At 37.3% G+C, this 22,083-nt stretch overlaps 1 protein-coding gene across 1 annotated transcript; it reads left to right on the top strand.

The window, feature by feature from the left end:
* Positions 1 to 2,455: 2,455 nt before the first annotated feature.
* Positions 2,456 to 16,233, top strand: LOC149829080 (HIPL1 protein-like). The gene is made up of 7 exons (XM_090017272.1): positions 2,456 to 2,827; positions 2,976 to 3,133; positions 5,422 to 6,207; positions 6,312 to 6,528; positions 8,379 to 8,557; positions 15,263 to 15,504; positions 15,636 to 16,233. Exons 1-7 carry the CDS (start codon positions 2,701 to 2,703, stop codon positions 16,027 to 16,029), a joined length of 2,103 nt encoding a protein of 700 aa, XP_089873398.1. The 5' UTR covers positions 2,456 to 2,700; the 3' UTR covers positions 16,030 to 16,233.
* Positions 16,234 to 22,083: the final 5,850 nt, after the last annotated feature.

The following is a 22,083-nucleotide window of genomic DNA, read 5'->3' as shown; positions in this document are numbered from 1 at the left end:
CAAGAGATGCTCCTAGTGAGTTTCGAACTGTGTTCATCCCATGTTAGCTGACAAACCATAGTGACCCTAACGAGAAAAACGCCCTTAAATAGAAAGGAAAAATTCTAGTGGATATCAACGCAGGCTCCATTGTCTGGCAGGAGCAGTTAGTATACTTGACCATATGTTGGGACATTGCAAGTTCGAATCCCAATGTTATAGTTGTATAATTGGCAGGTGTCTGCCTAACCCCAGCTTTCTCTGCTTAAAAAATATATATATTCATGTGGGTGAAAATATCAGGTCTAATAACGCAACATTAACATGAAAGGAAGGGAGCCCTTTTTGCCCAAATATTTTATATTAACTATATTTCATTTTTAAAATATATATTGTATTTTTAAGAGAAAATTACCCTCACTGAGAACAGGGTCACTTAGTGGGCCGGCCTCCGGTGGTTACTCATGTGGTCAGCGGGGCCCTGCGTCAAGCTGAAGGCCCAGGATCAAATCCCCCCGGACGTATGGGGACTGCCATTGCTTTATTACGGTTGGGGCAATTAAGGGTGGATGGCTGTATCCTCAACCTGAAGTTTTAGATCCTCTTTAAATTATATATGTTCTTTGAAATCATAGGCTAAATAGTAAGGCTTTTGTCTTTTCAAAGAGAAAAAATACATCATGTAAATAGTAAGGCTATTTTATGAAATGAGAGACAACAATAAAATTTAATATTGGGAGAGGTTGTCGGTAGGGGTGAAAATGGGTCGGGTTTAACCCGGATCCTACTCATACCAAACCTTACAAAGTCAGGGTTTGGTAATAAATAAAAAGGTTTAATTAAAATCTGGGTCAGACTTGATGGGGTTCGATTAATATATGGAGCCGGGTATGGTTTGTGAAATTTCATACTAAACTCGGGCCTGACCTAAGTTCCAACTAAGATCTGCAAAATTTCAATGTAAAAAAGATTAAAAAAATATTATTTTACTAGGTATGGTCCTGGTCTGGTTTATGTAATCCTTATAGGATCCGAATATGGTTTCTCTTACTATGGGTCCGATTAGACCCAGGTCTGATTCTGAAACCAGTAAATCAGGTCTGGATTTGGTTCCACGGGTCCGAACCAAACCGACCCATTGACAGCCCTAGTTGTAGGTGAGACAAGGGGTTCCATGTATGTGGATATCAATTCTTAAGTGCACCTGCTGAGGAATGTGGCCACATCAATTAAGAATTTGCATTCCACTGAAAATAGAGATGGCTGAGGACAGATGCCGTTCGAGTATATAAATACATATACTATATAATATACATATTTGCTACTGTCTGCAGTATGTATAATATAGTTGGAAAATACTCTCTCATATATGAAGTCGATCCCTACAATTGATTGTAGCAAATACTCTCTCTCATATGAGGAAGATTATCCTCCCACTAACCTATCCACATTTTGAAAAACCACATGTAGATATGTTTTTCAACAAATCTGACCATAATGTGACCTCCATATTAAAAAACCTACAAATAAATTCTTGAATCAAACTTTTTTGATGTGTAGGCAGCAAATGACACATAATGAGATTCGACTTTTCATAAGATTTAAAAAGTGAATCTCATTTGTACCGCACCCCACAAGCAACCAAACGTACCCTTAATATAACCGGATCTCATAGATGAATTCAATATATTTTCAAAATAGTAGGGATCGACTTCTGAATCATGTTTTTTGAACAAAAAACACAAATTTATGTCATATGAAACTATCGCACATTGTATACTGTTGATTTTTGAAGCTTTATAAAAACCTATGTACTTGGTATAGCCGATTCCACTAAGAAAAACATGTAAATAATATATATGAAAGCTTAGTTTCATGAAAAAACAACAAAAACAATGAAAAAGAATAGGCTTTTGTACCCACAAATTAACAAATATAGTCCCACGATCTACTTTTGAACATTGAGACATTTTGGTCTACCTTTCAAGGTGCGTTTGGTTACCTGAGATCCTAGATCCAAGGTGATCGATCATAGATCCTGAGATGAATCTAATATCCTATATTTTTTAACTGAAATACAATATTAAAAGGATATTTGATGAGAGAGATTCTTGCATCTTTAGTTTGACCCCCTCTCCCGCTATCTACGGCTCTCAAACGCCTCATTGATTTCACATGGCGTGAGTGCCACTGAAAAGCTCAAATCTCTTTCAACTTTTACTAATAATGGTATCAGGAAATGACATGGTAATGCCATGCACCACGTCTTAAAGCTTGTTAAAAGAAGATAAAATATCAAAGAAAGGAGGAGAGAGAGAGAGGGAGACCCACCCCCCTGAACATCCAGTGGGGAGTGGACTGTGGACCACAGGCAATCAAATTTAAAAATACTAAGAGAGAGAGAGAGAGAGAGAGAGAGAGAGAGAGAGAGAGAGAGAGAGAAGTCAAGCCCCCCCCCCCCCCCCCCCGCCCCCTCCTCTCTCTCTCTCTCTCTTTGAAAAATGGTACCACGGCAACCACTCTACCAAACCGATTAAAGATTTTTGCCTTTCTGCGTGCCATTTAAATTCCGGCCTGCCCCATGGATGGTGGGAAACAAGGTGTTCCCATTTAGTAAATTACTGCCTATTTTATTATTTTATATAGTGCTGTCAATGAATATATAATCCCCATTGAAGACCAACTTTCAAACCCCTCGGATACTGTCAGCCCGTTGAAGCCATGAGCAAAGCAGAGAGGGGTAAGACCATGGTTTGTGGAGTTTACATGAGGGGTCTTGCTCTTTTCATGCTTCTCTTCACCTCCAACTTCTGGGGTTCTTCTGCTCTACCACTCTGCACCGATTCAAGTGGGTACCATTTTTTCTGATCTGAGCGTCTTTCTTTAGTGGTTTGATTGGCATTGGTTTCCTGTCTTGTTGGTTTTCCTTCTTAGGGGTTTTGGGGGGTTCAGAGGGCCTAATTGTTGATAATTTTTATGGGTTTGTCATGAAACAGGGGCTCCATTACCCCCAAAGGCTCCCTTATCCTTCTGCCCTTACACGGGAAATGTATGTTGTGATGCGAAAGAGGATGCTGCCCTGAAGACGCAATTTGATTCGATCAATGTGTCGGATCCCGCGTGCGGCGCGGTGATCAAATCGATTCTCTGCGCAGTAAGACGCTATACTGGTTGATGGTCGCTCTTGATTTGCTCTTTATCAGCGGAATTGTCTCAATTAGTTTCTCTGGTGATCGGCATTTATTTTGTTGTGCACTGTGTTGCTGCCTATGTGAAAAGATATGCATACTTTGAATGGTGTTTTTTTTGTTTAAACAGTGATTCAGGACAAGTTGTGATCAGTGTTACAATTCTTGTTCTTGAGATAATCTCGGTGAGGGAAAATCTCGCGTTTTGAAAAATCTGGTTTTCCTCAGGAAAATCTTAAGAAAATATTGGCACATGTAAAGATGCATGAAATTATAAAAATATAAATAGATAGAAATGTAACAAAATTGTTTTTATGTCATTACTAATGGCATAAAACACGATGTTGTCAAATAGTCGATATTTTGAAAAATATCATTTTATGGGATAAGATAAGCTTTTGAAAATATCACGATAAAATAACAGTATTTTTTAAAAATATTCATGATATTTCTGACATAGGTTCCGATATTTGGCATGGTTCATTTTTTTTTTTTTTGATAGGCAAGCTGGTGTTAGGCAGACCCTCACTAGTTATACAACGTACCATTGGGATTTGAACTTGCAACGTCCCAACACAAGGTGACGTGTACTGACAGCTCTTCTCAAAGAAGCGGACCCCAGTTGGTTATTTGGCATGGTTCATAGGCTAGATTGATGAGACATACTAATGAGCAATCTGGTTTTAAGTGATCTTACACCTGGCTCTTTTTCTTATTTTTCTTCATTTTGCTTCTTAAGATCATTATGAAGTTTGTAGTGATCTGTTGGGAATCTGTTATGTTTGGCCGAGCACCACAAACTTTTTCCCAAGCTCCCACATGGTGATCCCAACTCTACCAGCATGAAGTGACACCCTAAAGTACTTCAAAGGCTTCATCTCACTTGGCAAGCAAGGATGACAAAATTAGGAGATTCAGACTGGCCACAGTAGAAAAGAATAAGTGCATTTTAGTCCAATAATGCATTTGAAAGATTGATTTATAATTCCTGTTAGTGAATCAATGACCATTGTTCTATTTGTAAAGTAGCCTTTGGTTAGTCAATGAAAAATTTCTTGGTGGAAATATCTCATGCAGAACCCTGTCAACTCCATGATTATCACGGTCTGGTGCCAAGGAAGATCACTTTTATGATGCATTCCATTAAGATCCTTCCGTTGGTTTTTGTTCTGGATAAATTCAGTTTCATATATAATTTATGAAATATATTCCTCAAAAAATTCTGCGTGTTTGTCCTAAGAACCAGTTCAATGATATGATCTTTATGCTTACTAGCTAGGAATATATCATCGTCATGTAGAGAAAAATATATTGCATATTTCTCATTGTCTTCAAAATAAATGTTATGGTCACATGAGATTAGAAAATCTATACTCAATCAGTGAAACATGAATTTCCTGTACCATTATCTAAAAGCTGTATATAAACTTGATGCATTTGTTTAATTCATATGGTATGTTTTTGTCTTTATGCTTAACAAAACCTTCGAGTTGTGCCATATAGGTGTATCATCGAGATGAACATTAAGAAAACATATTTTTCAAGTCCATCTGATGAAACTCTATATCATATTAGGCTGCATGTAATCAAAAGAATCCTAAGTGAATTTGGCTAAAAGAAAAAAATCTGACCTTATGCTTTTCACCCTCATCATCAGCATTTAGCTTGGTCTTCTAAATCCATTAGCATCCTAAACTCTGTATCCTTGTCACAAATCACATAATTCATATATTTTTATTTTTTATCAAGACTAATAACAAGAAGAAAAGTGGAAGTGCAATGAAGAGGTGAGGTTCAACATAGGGTGGATATTCTTTGCAATTTTGTCAATTTTTTGGAAGTAGTGGAATGAAGATAAATACAATTTAAAGAGAGAGACACTTCTAATGGGTAAAAGCTGTTTCGATGTTCTCATAATGGATAAATAAATTTTCTTATTTATACTTATATGTACCACAGTGCTTTTATGAACCCAATAATGTGAAGAAGATCCAACCTTGCTAAGTTCGGTCCAAGTTACATTGCATATAAAACCCTTCAGATACATCTCTGTGTTAAAATATTGTTAAAATAGTTAATTACAATTTTGGTGTTAATCATGGAGTCCTGTACTGGACAATCCAATGGTTTTCTTTTTTTTTCTTTGGCTCCTAATCTTTATCAAATGAATCTCTGTTAAAATAAATTTTGTTTAGTACATCAATTGATTTGATAATCCACTTAATTCAAGCTTCTCATTTTGCTTCTTCTGCAGAAATGTGATCAGTTCTCTTCCGAGTTATTTAGGATAGAATCACAGCAGGGTAGTGTTCCTGCTTTGTGCAATGGAACTGTTTCCAAAGATTCAACTCAGTTGATGGATGCTGCAAGTGACTACTGTTCCAATGTCTGGAAGACATGTCAAAATGTATCCATTGGGAACTCCCCTTTTGCAGCTTCACTTAAAGGAGGACCCACAGCCAATGCCAGTTCATCCAAATTCACAGACTTTTGGCAGTCAGAGAAGGACTTCTGTGCTGCATTTGGTGGGTCCTCTACTGAGGAACAAGTCTGTTTTTCAGGAACTCAAGTATCACTAGATAGTACTGTAGATTCACCTCCAAAGGGCCTTTGCATTGAGAAAATTGGGAATGGTTCTTATCTCAATATGGCGAGTCATCCTGATGGTAGCAGTCGTGTATTTCTATCCAACCAAGCTGGAAAAATATGGTTGGCAACAGTTCCTAAAGCTGGGTCCGGTGAAACATTGCACCTCGACGAGTCGAGTCCATTTCTTGACATAACTGATGTAGTACATTTTAATTCAGAGTTTGGCCTAATGGGAATAGCATTTCATCCAGATTTTGTTAAAAATGGGCGTTTTTTCGTTTCTTACAACTGTGACAAGACAACGACACCAGGTTGTTCTGGAAGATGTGCATGTAATACTGCAGTAGACTGTGACCCTGCTAAGATTGGTTCAGACAGTAATTCCATTCCATGCCAATATGGCAGTGTTGTTGCAGAGTACTCTGCAAATGGCTCAATACCACCCTCCCAGGTATGCATGACATTCTTCATCAAGGAATAATGTTCTGCATGAAATAGTTATGCAAATATTTTCTTTGCTAGAGATCTTTTATGACATTTTGTCATTCTTTCTAGGCAACAACTGCTAATTCTTTGGAAATGAGGAGAATATTTACTATGGGTCTTCCCTATACATCTCATCATGGTGGGCAGATTCTCTTTGGCCCAGCAGACAGATACTTATACTTTATGATGGGTGATGGTGGCAGTAGGGGTGACCCTTTCAATTTTGCTCAAAATAAAAAATCTTTGCTTGGAAAGATCATGCGTCTTGATGTTGATTACATTCCAAGTGAGTACCAAATATCATTCTATGACTAATAGAACTTTCAGTTTAACTCTTTAATTTTGCTTTCAGGATGCTTATATTTCAGTGCTAGTTAGTCGGCTATAGCAAGCAGCAAAGGCGTTTAAAACAAAAAATTGTATAGAGAGCAGGACACTAATGGCTTACATATCTAATGAGAACGTACTGGCTATGAGAGATCTAGTTTCTGACTTTGTAATTGTTTGTTTCTTGCTGTATCGTTCTTCTTTTTTTTTGTTGGTTTTTTTTGGGACAATCTCGGATGCTTTAAAAAAGTTTAAAATGTAAAGAAAAATTAAAAAGGATAAGAAATAATTTAGGTTTTAGCATTATTCATTTATGAAAACATAAATAAACAATTAGAAAATGTTTTTAAAATAAAATAAAAAAATAGCAAAAATATATATTTTAAGTAATAAAGTAAGATTTTTCACAATATCATGATATTTATGTTAAAATATCATGATAATTTTATTTTAATAGCGGCTAGGGCGTTTTTCTCATAAATATCATGTTTCAAAATATCAACAATAATTGTGACTATGATTAAAATTGTAAGCATGAGTTCTATCCAATGAAATGTAATCAAATAGAGGCCTTGTAAATGGATAAAATTTTTGCTCTGCCTCAAAGTGACAAAGAATTTGACAAGCTACACTGGGAATAAGCCAGTTCTATTGGTATAATGCAGATAACATTGCATGAACCAACTTGGAATTACCAAAATTTCAATACAAATACTAGCAAAGGTCCTTCAAGGATGATGCTTGAGTTACTATGGTACCTGAGATATTTGATGACCAAAACAAAAAAAGAAAAAAGAAGATGAAGAAAAGAAAGACGAGTAGAAGACATACAGAGCTTCCAGAAGCCCTTGGTTTTAGTTTTCCTTGCTAGGTTTCTAACTGTTTGATACTTGAGCAAGTTCCTACATCACAAAATGTACATTCAACAATTTGGTCAAATCCTTTGATTCGGTCAACTGAAGGAAGACATAAATGATGTTCTCGCAACAGTACCCTCGATTTTGCTCATTGGACACTTCAACTATGTGGTTTAATAATAAGCTGTTAATAGGTTACTGACATCTTTAGTTTACTGGTCTAATTTAATTTGAGAGTAATGACTGGAAATATGTCCAAGGATATGCATGTTTTGCTGCCTGTGCTATAGGCTATCCTCGATCTTGGCAGCACTATCATCCAGAACAATGAAAAGGTAGAAAAGTAGAAAATTGCTTGAGAAAAAGCAGTAACTGAATCACAAAAATTGCTTTAAGGGTGAAGATTCAGTCAAGTACCAAAAGATTCCAAGACTTTGCTGTTGTAAAGGAGATTTGCTAAAAGGAAATGCATGGAAATGAAAAAAATTCTATGGAGGCCAAGTGTTGCCTGTGTGTTAGGCTTAGTATGGACTAGTAAAGTGTATGCATGAAGGGATTAGAGAGCAAATTGATGCTGGGGTTTTTCCATGTAGAATGCCAATTTGGATGGGGAGACATCTATTGGCTTGTGAGATCTCAAAAAGACTTTCATAATTGGCTATTTTTTGTTCACTTTTTGATGCCACAGTCTTTATCAACATCAGTCCAAATGAAAAATTTTTGCAAGTGTAGAAGTTGATGAAGTAAACTAACTTGTCAATTGTCATCCTTTCTTCTCGTTAGCAATTTGGTGTTCGCTTATTTACCCTTGTAGCTTAGAGATTTTATTTGGATTGGTAGCTTTTCTGAGTTATGCACACATAATTCAAAGTAAATGCTTTGGATCTCTATGTCAAAAAGATATTCCTTCTTTCTTATTCAATGTTTTTTCTTCAATTTTATGCCCCTTCAGGTGCTGCTGATATAGACAAACAAGGTTTCTGGGGAAATTACTCAATTCCAAAAGACAATCCATTTTCTGAAGATAATCAGTTGCAACCTGAAATATGGGCCCTTGGACTTAGAAATCCATGGCGTTGCAGTTTTGATTCCAAAAGGCCCTCATACTTCCTATGTGCAGATGTTGGCCAGGTTTCAAATTACAGCTTTTGATGATCTGTTCTACTTCTACTTGTGCATATTCATAGTATGGCATTCAGATCTCTGTCATTAATATCCTTTATGACCTGGTCACTGTTTATTTTTGTGGTAGCTTTCTTTGTTGTGTTACTGTTTCTTCATTTTTGGACAAAAAGATTGAACCGAAAAAATATTCCAGTGACTTCTTGAATATGCTTAATGCTCATTGTGGAATTTGACAATATGATTTGTTTACTAATTCTACTGCAAGTTTATTCCTCTTTACTGTAAAAATTCTGAGTTAGTGACAATATCATTCACGTTATTGCACTGACTTGAATACTCTTTCTTGTTTAGTCTTTTAATTTTGCTGTAGCTGCTTAAATTTTTTATTCATTTATTTTGGGAAAGTTTGGTCATTACAAAACAAAAGAGGGAGGAAAAGAACCAAATTTCAATACCTAAGAATATAATCAATGATGTATACAGGAAAAAAAGAAGGGATGATTAGCGGCTTAAACCACCATAATTACACAAATTATGAAAAATGACAATGTAGAGTTGCACCTGGATCACTATGAACAGAGTAAAACAAATAAAGAATAAAGAGTAGAAACCCCTAACATCACCCCTTCTAAGATTTCCTTCCAACCCACAAGTTTATCATTGAGATTTGGCCAAGGAATGGAATTGCAGAGTTTGTGAAGAACTCAACAGTCTGCATGCTTGTAGATGCATATGGCAATGATTCTTCCATAAAAACTGTAGCGAACTCTATCTTTTTGTGCAAAGTTCAATTATAAAATGATGGATAATGCTGAAAATGATGCCCTTTATAATCATAGAAAAGAAGGGTGGGCAAGTAGAGCCTCAATTTAGTGAGAACATCATGGCACTTCGCAACCTCTGTGGCAATGGATGCCATCGTCATGTATTTGCCTTTTGTAGAAGATAGTGGCACTTCTTTATACTTTGTAATCACGAGATAGAAGGATCCCCTAGAAATGTGCAAAATCTTGTACTAGAATGTTGTTCTATTGTATTCTTTAATCTGCTTGATTTTATGCAGACAAGTCAAGTGAGAAGAGGTGAATAGCAACGACCCTGTGAATAGTCCTAACTGTATTTGACAATATGAAGAACTGTGGCCATATTCATGGGTATGCAATTATGCCAATACTAGTTGAGTATGTACTCCAATTGATATTGATACTTTTTGGATGTGTAAGTACTCCCACCTATAATGAAATAAACAAGAGCTCTCACACCTCACACAAGAGGCAAAACACAACCCAAAGATGGGTTTAGTGCAGAGTTGTCAATCGAGGAAGCGAGAGTGGAAAGTGATTCGGGAAGCGGAAGCGAGACACTTCTAAAATTTTAGGAAGCGGGAAGCGCATGACGATTTAAAAGCGAACTCGGAATCGTCTCGGAAGCGAACCGGAAGCAAAGAGGAAACAAAGAGGGAAGCGAATAGGAATCAAGTTTTCTTGATATTGGGCAAAAAAAAAATTGTTAAAGGCTCCAAGTCCCTAAAAAAAGAAAATTCACTTCCTGATATTGGGAAGCCAGCGAGAAGCGAAATGGGAAGCACACTTCCCATTTAAAAGGGCTGCTTCCCCGTGCGTTTCAGAAGAGGCGTGTTTTGCGCTTCTGAATCCGAAACACATTCTGGGGAAGCGCGCTTCCCTAAGTGCTATAGTGTTTCCTGTAACCCTAGTTTAATCACAAGGGCCACTAAGGGCCAAAAGAACACTTAAAAATATATAAATATATTATATGAGGAATGCACACAAAATGCATGCTCCACAAAGGGGTAATGTGCCTTATATTTATACAGATTCTAGCAATTGGGGACCCTCAACAGTCACATTGTCAAGGACAATAATGCCCTTGACAATACCTATGTAAGATGCAAAAAATACAGAAATAAGAAAATGAAAAATATGAGAAGACAATTCTGCCCCCAATGGGCAGATCTTATTATAAGGGTCAAATTACCAAAATACCCTAAAGGGCAGATCCTATTACAAACACTTAAAATACATATATACGTATATGTATATACATATATATATATATATACATATATATATATATATACATATATATGTCCAACATTACATGTTAACACCTTCCTTAAACTCACGGTGTCACAACCGAGAGTTTGCCAAGACGAAAATGAAATCGTGGAGGCGGAAGCACTTTGATGAAGAAGTCCACAAGTTGATACTATGAGTGTAATGTTTTTTTTCAAGAATTCCTCTCTAACATAGTGACAATCCATTTCGATATGTTTGGTTTACTCATGGAATGTGTGATTGCCTACTATGTAGACTGCACTTTTGTTGTCACAATATAATATTAAAAGTTCCGCTATGTGAACACCCAAGTCTTATAGCAATTGTCTTAACCTCACCAGCTCAGAAGTTGTAGTGGCCATGACACGGTATTTGACTTCTGAAAAGGATAAGGACACCTTTTGTTGTTTCTTTCACTTCCATGATATTAAGGAGCCACCTACAAAAACACAAAACCCGGTGGTTGAGCATCTATCATTCACATCTCCTCCTTAATCAAAGTTTGAATATGCAATAACTTCTAATGGGAAAGAAGATGGCAAAAATAAGTCATGATTAATGGTATTTCTAATATATCTAACTATCCTTGTTATAATACTCATGTGTACTGTAGTGAGAGAATGCTAAAATTGACTAGCAGAATGAATAACATGTACAATGTCAGAACAAATAATAGAAAGATAGGTTAGGGCTCCAATCATTTGTTTGTATGAAGTTGGATCTTTTAAAGGTTCTCTATCATCTTTCTTCATGTTTGCATTGATGACTTTTGGTGTATCAACTCGTTTTTCATCAATAAGTCCCGATCTTTCAATTATCTCAGTTGCATATTTAGTTTGTGATAAAAAATACCCACGAGGTGAATAAGCAACTTCAATTATAAGAAAATAACAAAGAAAACCAAAATCTGTCATATCAAAAGTAGCCTTGAGAACATCTTTGATATGACTAACTCTCTGCCTATCACTTCTTGTGATAATCATGTCATCCACGTATAGAAGTATAATTATTATACTTGCATCAGAAGACTTAACAAATGCAGTATTATTATAACAAGATTTAAAACTAAGTTGAATCATCACACTATTTAAACTGTTGTTGTAAGTATTGTACTGTATCGTACAATACGTATCGTAACTATGGCATAACTCGATACGATACACACTCGTATCATGATACGAGTGTGTATCATCGATTCATATCCATATTAGTTGTATCGTACGACATAACCTTATATTGTACCGGGTGTATCGTACAATATGTGTCTGACGCACTTTAAAAGGGCCAAAACTCATTTTTTTTAATTTTGGGTTTTAAAGCAGTCACTTGTATTATTAAGGGTAATTTCTCTCCGAGGGTATTTCTCAGAGAGATTTTCAAAAGTTGATAAATCTCGGGAAAATCTTGGGAGTTTAAAAAAATGAAAAAATATAAATAACAACAAAAGCCTAAAAAAATAATAAGTTTTGTATTATTTTTCTTTCAAAAATATAAAGAAACATGTTTTAAAGGTTTTAAAATATAAAAAAAAACAAAAAAATAGGAAATGCAAACTTATTTTTTAAAAAACTCAGAAAATATTGTAAAAATATCGCGATATTATTGTGATATTTTCTATTTGCTGATATTTTGAAAGTATTGTGATATATTATCGATATTACCAACAACCTTGAAATTACCGATATCTCAATACTTTCAAAATATTGGTGATATCAGTGACTGTTTTAAAGACCTCTCTGGGGTCGATTCTCTCATTTGTGTAGAGGCCTTTAGAGGAGAACCCACACACCCTAAGAGGCATGAGAGTGTTCTGGATGTCGATTTGTGCGCAAGGGAGAGGGCTTTTGCATGAGAGTGATTGCAAAATATTTAATATTTTGCATTGTTCTTATGAGATATTCATGCAATATTGTCTATATTAGTTGATGTTTGATGATGTCTTATGTAGCCCATAGAGACATAAATGCTTCATGTGATTTTATTGTTGTATTTTGTGTAATTCATCATTGTTTCATGTGTTGTGATGTTTTATAATTTTTGCTATTTTTTCTGAATTTTTTATAATTTTTGATTTTTTTTATTAAAAAATTATAATTTTTACAATATGCTACGGTATGTATCTAACTTTGGGCCTGATCGATACGGGTAACGATACGCTACTTACAACCTTGACTGAAACGATCGTACCAAGCCTTAGGAGTTTGCTTTAAGCATACAAGAGAGACCCTACTAGCTAGCCGTTAGAAATGTCTAATGGCTAGTTCAAAAGCCATATTACAAAGAAAAAAACAAAAAATACATAAATGAAATATACATATTATACATTATATATATTATATATATACGTATATACATAAATAGTATATATACATATATAAACTATGTCACAGGGAATCGGCTAGCAGGGTGCCGCACCCGCATCGACGCGACGCGGGTGCGGTCAACCCGACCCTAGGTGCGATCAACGCACCTAGGGTCATTTTGGTCCAATTTTGGACTTAAAAAAAATTGCCAAGAAATTTTTTTTGCCCTATATGTCACAAAGATTCTCCAACTAGGTGTGGCACCCGCACCCGATGCGGTTAACCTGACCGTGGGTGCAGTCAACGCACCCAGGGTCATTTATGTCCAACTTTTGGACTATATATATATATATATATATTTGCCGCACCCCCGCACCCATGTGACATAGTATATAAATATGTATATATATATATATACAACTATATTTAACACCAACCAAGTTCTAGCCCAAGGACAATATGGTGTTTACCAATATTAGTCTTTTGGTCAAGGTGTGAGTACGCTGTGTGGTTTCACTTTTCCAGTATTATGTTTAACTGTGGAAAATTAGAAAATTTTATGGACCATGAAAGGTCTCTAAAACTAGCTGTTTTTGAAAGGACAAGTTAGAGTATATTACTATATTCCATGAAGATGTTGATACTAGGACCCTAGAAGGAAGAAGGGGAAGCATGCTTGTGATATCATGGCTTGCACTTTTTGGTTAATATAGGAGGCCCTATGTGTGACAGAATACTTTCTATGTCACATGGAATCTTCTAAAGGGTTGCCGCACCCGTGTCGACGCGACGGAACGTGGGTGCGGGTGCAACACCCAATGCAACTATTTTAAAAATCAACCGCACTAGGTGTGGTCAAATTTTTTGGGGTGTGGTCAATCACACCCAGGGTTATAAGTGTTCAAAAATCAACCATTTCGGTCAAAAAAAATCGTGTTAGAGCACATTTGCACAAAACACAACCCCCCCCCCCCCCCCCCCCACACACACACACACACACTCCATTCTCGACCTTTCCTCCGTGCCCCTCGTCCTCGCTCCTCCTCCTCCTACCGACGACAGTAACGCAACGGTCCTCCTCCTCCTACCGGCACCCACGGCGACAAGTAATCCTCCTCTCTTTCTTTTCCTCGTTCTCTCTCTCTCCTTCTTCCTTCTCCTCCTCCCCTCATTTTGGCAAGGGCCGAACCCATCCTTGGGTTCGACTCTCATGGTTGCTGGGTTCAACAGAGCAGAACCCAACAACCATGGGTTCTGCTCTGTTGAACCTGGGGTTGCTGGGTTCGGCTCTGCTTAACCTAGTGTTGCTAGGTTCAACACAACCTAAACCCAGGCCTGCTAGTTTATGCTCCTGAGTTAAGCAGAACCGAACTCATGGTTGCTGGGTTCAGCTTTACCCATGGTTTGCTGGGTTTAGCACAACTTAAACCTAGGCACCCAGGCCTGCTAGTTTACGCTCCTGGGTTTAGCAGAACTGAACCCAGGGTTGCTAGGTTTGGCTTTGCTGAACTCATGGTTATTGGGTTCATGGTTGCTGGGTTCGGCTCTGCTGAACCCAGACCTGGGTTCAAAAGAACCGAACCCAAGGTTGTTGGGTTTGGCTTTGCTGAACCCAGTGTTGTTGGGTGTAGCTCAGTTGAACCCAAGCCTGGGTTCAGCAGAGCTGAACCCAACAACCATGGGTTCAGAAGAACCGAACCCGGATCTACCGAACCCAAGGCTGGGTTCGGCAAGACCTTGGTTAGTATAATTTGCTTATTTTCTGCTTGACTTGTTTGATTCTTTTCTACTTGACTTGTTTGATTGATATGCAATCTGCTTGACTTGACTTGTACTTCGTTACTCGTAGTTAATTTGATTTATTGCATGATGAATTGATATGATAATTATTTTTATTTCATTAGTAATGCGAACTTAAAACTGTTACAGTATATATATATATATACCCTCCCTGCACCCAAGTTTTTTAAAGTGCCGCATCGCCGCACCCGCACCCAAGTTTTTTAAAGTGACGCATCACCCGCACCCGCACCTGCACCTGCACCTATGTGACATAGAGTACTTTCTTTTTTCTCACATGTTTCTGATTGCTTACAGGAATGCATCAAGGGATGTAAGCTGATGAACATCTTTTTGTTTGTGTTTCTTTTATTTTCACCTCTTTAGGCCCCTCAAATTCTGGCAATGAACTATATGAGATGTACTGTCTTTTGGTTTCATGAACTTTCTATTTTTATTGTGAATAAATCCAGAGTTATGATATCATGGACTAGTTCTCAAGGTTTTTATGTTTTAATTAATATGACTAAACTGGTGTGGTATCTTGCTTTAAGGAACTATATGAAGAGGTTGATTTGGTAACGAAAGGTGGAAATTTCGGATGGCATGTTTATGAGGGTCCATATCTTTTCACTCCTCTATCAACTCCTGGAGGGAATACAAGTGCCAGCTCCATACAAGCAATACCTCCTATTATGGGTTATAATCATTCCTCTGTCAATAAGAATGAAGGTTCTGCCTCAATAACTGGTGGATACTATTATAGGTCAACAACAGATCCCTGTATGTATGGAAGGTGAGTGAGAAAACTTGAAACTTTTCTAGTTATTGTGTTAAGTGACTCAATGAATCATACTCTTTTGCTCGAATCCAACTTGGGATACTCTGGCTGATGGCTGTATTATATTTGAATATGACAAATTTCAGGTACTTGCATGCTGATTTGTATGCATCAGCATTGTGGGCAAGTATTGAAAACCCAAGTGGCAGTGGGAAGTTCAATAGCACCATGATTCCCTTCAACTGTGCTGCAGACTCTCCAATTCCCTGCACATATACGCCAGGAAATCCCCTCCCTGCTTTGAACATAATCTACTCCTTTGGAGAAGATAACAACAAGGATATCTACCTACTGACCATCAATGGAGTATACAGGGTGGTCCCTCCCAGTCGCTGCAAATACACATGCTCAAAAGAAGTCATTTCAGCAACAAATGGTAGTTCTGCTCCTAGCCCTGCATCTCCTGCAGAAGGGCAAATTGAATTTCTAAACAAATCAGTTGTTTTGATATGTCTGTTGTCTTTTTTCTTGATCTATTGACTCTGGAAGAGTGCCATTTTTCCAAAGTGGGCTGTATTATCTTGATAGGGAGCAGCTGTATCTTATGAATTAGTTGACTGTGTAGCTGTGAAGGGGCTAGGATATGCTGCTCAGTTTTATATCCGGTCATTTGTGTATACTTTGTATTTGTACGCATGACAACGTATGCATTTCTAGTATAACATTGCGGGAGTAAAATCTCTAGTGCATGTTTCATGGAAATGGCTTGTGAGTAGGCCTATTTTTTTGTTTGCTGCTAGTAAACCAAGCATGTTTTTTTCTGGTCTATTTTTAAAGTAATAATAAGTTAAATTCAAGAGTAATTGTGTTTTTACAGTACTCACTACCAAGTATTTGAATACATACAAAAACTGTCATTTTCTTTTTTTAGATTTTCAAAATTATACTGAATCTAGATCCATTCTTGTCCAAGATTGTTCTATTGATGCAATTATCCTTTTCTCTTAAAAAAATTGATTTTTTTCGGTAGTCAACTGCCAAGTTTCTTGATATAATTTGTTGTCTGAAGGTTTGGCTACATTGTCTCCACATTCATAGTTTTTGCTGCTTAGTAACGGCCTGGCTTTTGAGACATTTGCCATTTGGTAGTTTCCCTTTTCAATTTCCGGTCTAAATTAGGAGAAAGATGGGACCTGGATTGAAGATCCATATCTAGCTCATAGGATCTATCTGGATCCATTTTATATTCTAGAATCTAGACTCTTTGTTATTGTTTTTTTAATGATATGTATCATGGATTTAAAATTGATACAACAACAACAAACAACAACAACTACGCCTTCATCCCAAAACAATTGGGGTCAGCGATATGAACCAAAAAAGAAATTCATTTTGGGTCTTCCACATGAATCCTTTTTCTCCAATCATTTCTATCCAACGCCATGTCCTCGGTGAGGTTCAAAGCATTCATATCCTTTCCTATCATCTCCATCCAAGTCTTCCTAGGCCTACCCCTACCTCTTTTAACTAATATATTTTCCCATTTCTCCAACCTTCTAACTGGAGCATCATTAGGCCTTCGCCGAATATGTCCAAACCACCGTAAACGATTCTCTCGCATCTTATTCTCAATGGGTGCAACACCTACCTTCTTACGTATCTCTTCGTTCCGAATCTTATCTTTTATTGTATTTCCACACATCCATCTAAGCATCCGCATCTCAGCTACACTCATTTTTTGAATATGATGTCTCTTGGCAGCCCAACATTCCGTACCATATAGTAAAGCGGGTCTAATAGTCGTCCTATAAAACTTTCCCTTCAACCGCAATGGCATTCTACGATCGCACAGCACTCCAGTAGCACTTTTCCATTTCATCCACCCAACCTTTATCCTATGATTTACATCTCCATCAATTTCTCCATACTTTTGAATGATGGATCCCAAATATTTGAAATAATCATTCACCGGTATATCTTGCTCACCAAGCTTCACTACACTCCCATCACTACTTCGTTGCTTACTAAACCGACATTCCATATATTCAGTCTTACTCTTACTCAACTTAAAACCTCTAGCTTCCAATGTCTGTCTCCATAATTCTAACTTAGCATTAACCTCAGCTCTAGACTCATCAATCAAAACAATATCATCAGCAAACAACATACACCACGGTACATTTTCTTGAATTGATCTCGTAAGCTCATCCATCACTATCGCAAATAGGAAAGGGCTTAAAGCAGATCCTTGATGTAACCCAACCGTTATCGGAAAATTGGTTGTCACCCCTCCACAAGTGCGGACATTGGTTACTACTCCTTCATACATATCTTTAATTATACTAATGTACTTGAGAGAAACACCTTTCTTCATCATTGTCCACCAGAGAACGTCCCTAGGTACTCTATCGTATGCCTTCTCTAAATCAATAAAAACCATATGCAAATCTTTGTTCCTCTCTCTATATCTTTCAATAAGTTGTCTAAGAAGATGTATAGCTTCCATAGTTGATCTTCCAGGCATAAAACCAAATTGATTCTCCGATATCATGACAACCTTCCTCAACCTAGACTCAATCACCCTCTCCCAAAGTTTCATAGTATGACTCATGAGTTTTATACCACGATAGTTTGTGCAATCTTGTATATCACCCTTATTCTTATATAAAGGCACCAAAGTACTCTTCCTCCACTCATTAGGCATCTTATTTGTTCGCCAAATCAAGTTAAAAAGATTTGTCAACCATTCTAAACCTTTCTCTCCCAAGCATTTCCAAGCCTCGATAGGTATACCATCTGGGCCAACTGCCCTTCTTGACTTCATTTTCTTCAAAGCCTCTGCAATTTCTTTCTTTTGAATCTTGCGCATGAAGTCACGATTTATCTCATGAAAAGGAATGGAGAAGTCTCCAAGATCTTGAGCATGACTATCATTAAATAGCTTATCAAAATAATCTTTCCATCTCTCCTTAATCTCCTCATCTTTGACTAAAACCCTTTGCGTTTCATCTTTGATACATCTAACCATACCCAAATCCTTCGATTTCCTATCTCTCATCTTTGCAAGCCTATAAATATCCTTCTCGCCTTCTTTGGTATCCAACTTGTCATAAACCTCCTTATATACCTTAGCCCTCGCGTTTCGAACAACTTTTTTAGCTTCCTTCTTTGCTATCATATACTTCTCCAAATTCTCATTATCACGACTCTTACTTAGATTTCTATAACACTCTCTTTTAACCTTAATAGCTAATTTGACATCCTCGTTCCACCATGATGTATCCTTACCTAGTGGTGCACCGCCTTTAGACTCACCCAATACCTCCTTAGCTACTTTTCTCATACCACCCGCTATCTTATTCCACATTGATTCTGAATCCTCCTCGAGACACCAATCAACTTCCTTAACTACCTGCTCTACAAACATTCCTTGTTTAGCTCCTTTCAGTGCCCACCACTTAATTCTAGGATCTATCCTATGTCTATCCCTTTTGCGGCATTGTCTAATTCTAAGATCTAAAATTAAGACTCTATGTTGTGTAGCTACACTTTCTCCTGGTATAACCTTACAATCGATGCAACAACCCCTATCTCTCTTTCTAAGTAGGAAAAAATCTATCTGACTCGTATTAACCCCACTTTTAAATGTTACTAGGTGAGACTCCCTCTTCCTAAACCAAGTGTTTGCTAAGATCATATCATAGGACAAACAAAAATCTAAAATCCTTTCTCCACTTTCATTTCTTTCTCCTATACCATAGCCTCCATGGATATTCTCAAATCCATCCCTACTAATGCCTACATGTCCATTAAGGTCACCGCCGATGAAAAGCTTTTCTCCATAAGATGTCTCTTGTACTACTCCATCTAAATCTTCCCAAAATTGATGCTTAATGGAATCATCTAAACCTACTTGAGGTGCATAAACACTAATAATATTAATAATATCCGTACCTAATACTAATTTAATAAGTAAAATTCTATCACCCTTCCTACGGACCTCAACTACATTATCTATAAACTGACGACTCATAACAATCCCTACTCCATTCCTATTCCTATTTATTCCTGTATACCAAATCTTATATCCCCAAGGTTCTATCACTTTAGCTTTCTCACCTACCCATTTGGTCTCTTGAAGACATAAAATATCAATATTTCTCCTACACATAACATCTACTAACTCTACCAACTTACCAGTTAAAGACCCTATATTCCAAGTGGCTAACCTAATTTTATGGTCTTGGACTAACTTCTTTACCCCCACCCGTCCAACAAAGTGAGGGAACCCTTGCCTATTTGACACCACACCCGGGCGCCGGTGTGACGCGTCGCTTCTGGGCGACGACCTAGCAACCCTTGCACATTTATCACTGCCTCCGGGCCTAGAGAGTACAGCGCGTCGCTCAGTAGGGAACGCCCCAACGAAATTCTCATATTGGTTCATTTTCATAGGATATGACAAAGTTTTTATGCTGGCTGTCACAGGCCTACCGCAACCCTCCTCCTTTATCCGGGCTTGGGACCGGCAGTGTATAACTACACAGGCGGAGTTGATTTAAAATTGATCTATGTTTAAAATTAGGTCCTTAGGGTTTCTTTTTCTATAAATAGGTGTTTAAAATATCTTTATAAAGGGATCTGATTAGCTAAAGCTTAGTGTCTTTTTTTTTTCTTGTTTGCTTTAAGTTTGAATTTGATTTTAGTCTAATCTTTGGTTATAATGCAGTACTTCATGTCTTAAATTCTTAATGCTTTTTTGAATTGCATGAAAGCGACTCTAACACAAGGGGATTACTCACCTTGATTCGTTCGAGATATTGCAAAATTTGGGAGATAATCTTTAAGTTTAGGATTTGACCAGAGGTTGATCAATTAAATATTATGACGCATGATATAAATGAACGAATCAGGGAAACATATAGGAAACGTGATATCATATAGAAAGTTGTCTGTGGTCTCTTCAAAAAGATTATGTGCAGAATACATGAATGGGATTTTTTGGTGCAAAGAAATGCTGGGAGTTCTCTTTTCTGCTTATAATTTTTTCCCTTTGATTTGCATCATTTCCTAATAAGTCGTGTGCAAAGGGGCCATGCTGGCCCTCAACATAACTTTGATTCAAACAAAAGGCTTTCCTTTACTTTCATGATCAACTCATTCTCAGGACCTAGGAGCATCTGATCATGACAAACTGTGAAAAAAACACTATTGAATCCCACGAGGGCTCTTCTCATTTGGCGTGGGGGCAGGTTGTGACGTCCCAAGCTATAACCATAGCTAAAGCGGGGGCCATCAGATGCACAAATAAACATATTTAGACAAACAGGAACCTAATTGTACTAGCCACTTAATTAAGGCTATGTTTGGGAGCATTGAATGGGGAGGTTGTGTTGTGGTTTCCACCATGCTCTTGTACTCTTGCTGTTTGGGAGCAGTGGCATTGCTGAAACAATGCTTGGGACTGGTGTTGGCAGGCCCAACACCACATTTCAACACCTTTCACGAGAGGATGTTTTTGGCAACTCCATCTCTCAACACTACACGTTGTCAAAATGATATTTTGGCAACACACCGTGTTTCCATCCCATTGCAAGGGTCCCAAACACAGCCTAAGTTCAGCAAGCTCTTCAGCACACACACACACACACACACAGGCCTTTTAGGATGCTCAGTGGGATGATGAGAATATCGTATGCTTAAGCCACGTAAGGTTTAAAGTTTAAACACAGTTTGAAAAGAGTTTCTCAAGCAGACCAAATTGTTTAAACACTGTTTGAAAAGAGTTTCTCAAGCAAACCAGAAAGAGTAATCGTACCATGGTCATTCTTTTCAAAAAACAGGATACCATTTGAATAGGGATGTCAATGGATCAGATGGTATCCCTAATTCGACTCCATTAAGCGGATTTGGTAAAGGAAATTAAATCCAATTAATAAACAAATTCGGATTCAGTTTAGGATTTTACAACAGCATCCGACATTCTCACTGAAAAGAAGAGCTTTTTTCATGATATTTTCAAAATGTTGGGGTATTATGGTTCCTAGAACATCTTGCTTCTATTGTAGAAGAGACAGTTTGTGAGGCTGTATAAACGGGAAAAATTACACAGTACTAAGACAACTAGAAAATCTAACTATTTAAAGGATACAAAGCATGTACACAAGTTGAATTAACAGAAATATTCAAACTATGGAAAGCATATAATGTGCTCTTTCCCTTTTTCACTCTCCAGATCTTAAGAGAGAGAATTAGGATGATATAGCAGGCAAGAAAAGTAAAAGCTGGACCAAAAGAAATTCCAAATGATCAGATTGGTAGTTATGATTACTTGATTCATTACTTCTCCCTAGTTAGAATAATAAAACATTCCAAATGACAATAAAAACATTATAAGCAGCAGCAAAACATGTTAAACACAAGCTTCGATTTCAATTTTACAAGAGAACAGCAGGCGCACAAACGCTTCATCATTGTGGCCATCCAATTTACATTGAAAGCAAACTTGGAATCAAGATTTCATCAACGAAAACCATCCGTATAAGCATAGATGATCTCAAGGATGTCTGCAAATCCATCAAAAGCAAAACCGAT

The sequence above is a fragment of the Nuphar pumila genome, chromosome 9 (genome assembly GCF_984573655.1).
Source record: "Nuphar pumila chromosome 9, dmNupPumi1.hap1.1, whole genome shotgun sequence".
Lineage (NCBI taxonomy): Eukaryota > Viridiplantae > Streptophyta > Magnoliopsida > Nymphaeales > Nymphaeaceae > Nuphar > Nuphar pumila.
Note: the sequence above shows the minus strand (reverse complement) of the source record. Positions and strands in the feature narration are given on the sequence as shown.

What these genes read in the sequence shown, in the direction of transcription:
- LOC149829080 (XM_090017272.1), top strand. Translation starts at nt 2,701, where the DNA reads ATGAGCAAAGCAGAGAGGGGTAAGACCATGGTTTGTGGAGTTTACATG. An exon ending in GCTCAATACCACCCTCCCAG is followed by an intron (nt 6,208 to 6,311) that starts GTATGCATGACA and finishes CATTCTTTCTAG; the next exon opens with GCAACAACTGCTAATTCTTT. An exon ending in GATCCCTGTATGTATGGAAG is followed by an intron (nt 15,505 to 15,635) that starts GTGAGTGAGAAA and finishes GACAAATTTCAG; the next exon opens with GTACTTGCATGCTGATTTGT.